Source organism: Phalaenopsis equestris, unplaced genomic scaffold (genome assembly GCF_001263595.1).
Source record: "Phalaenopsis equestris unplaced genomic scaffold, ASM126359v1 Scaffold001013, whole genome shotgun sequence".
Lineage (NCBI taxonomy): Eukaryota > Viridiplantae > Streptophyta > Magnoliopsida > Asparagales > Orchidaceae > Phalaenopsis > Phalaenopsis equestris.
Window position 1 is genome coordinate 300626 of NW_018165452.1, and position 693 is coordinate 301318.

The 693-nt window shown below is 39.4% G+C and overlaps 1 protein-coding gene across 1 annotated transcript in view; it reads left to right on the top strand.

Annotated features, from left to right (window-relative positions):
- LOC110032714 (protein JINGUBANG-like) overlaps positions 1-419 on the top strand; it is a gene marked incomplete in the record, with an annotated part of 2288 nt that extends 1869 nt beyond the window's left edge. The window contains 1 exon segment of the mRNA XM_020736439.1: positions 15-419. Coding sequence (XP_020592098.1) covers positions 15-259 — 245 coding nt within the window.
- Between the last annotated feature and the right edge of the window lie 274 nt (positions 420-693).

Consider the following 693-nt stretch of genomic DNA (forward strand, 5'->3'; position numbering starts at 1 on the left):
GGTGAGCGGTTCGTCGGACAGGACGGTGCGCGTGTGGAGGAGGGAGGGGTTGGGGGCGCAGCACGTGCGAGTGGCGGTGCTGACGGGGCACACGGGACCGGTCAAGTGTTTGGCCCTACAGGAGGACGTGGAGGGCGGTGGTGAAGTTGGCGATAAAAGGTGGTTGCTTTATAGTGGGAGTTTAGATGGGTCGGTTAGGGTTTGGAGGTTGGCGGAGCGGCCGCCGCCGGGCATGGTTGGTCGGATTAATTGTGTTTGAGGGGGTGTAGGAGGATGGGGTTAAAATGTAAATACAGAGATGATACAGACAAAAAAGAAAAAGAAAAGAGATATATGTGGAGTGATTATAGCGTCATGTGTTTTGATTTATTGTATAGAAAGATAGAAGAAATTTTTGCTATGAAAAAAAAAGGGATTATGTTGAATTGATTTGTTTGTTTGGCTTAAAATGTGAATTTTTTTTTTTTATTCATTGTATCTCTTATTTTTCTTGGGTGGATTGGAAGATATTGAGGGTATTAATAGTTAAATTTTAAATTTTATTTTAATTTAATAGTTTTATTATTATTATTATATAGAATCATAATCTTTAGTTTTCGGGACCATTACAAAGAGATTAGAAACCAAAGTTGGTGAAATTAAAAGTATCATTAACAAGATGTGATGTATTTCATGAACATTTGCTTGATATGA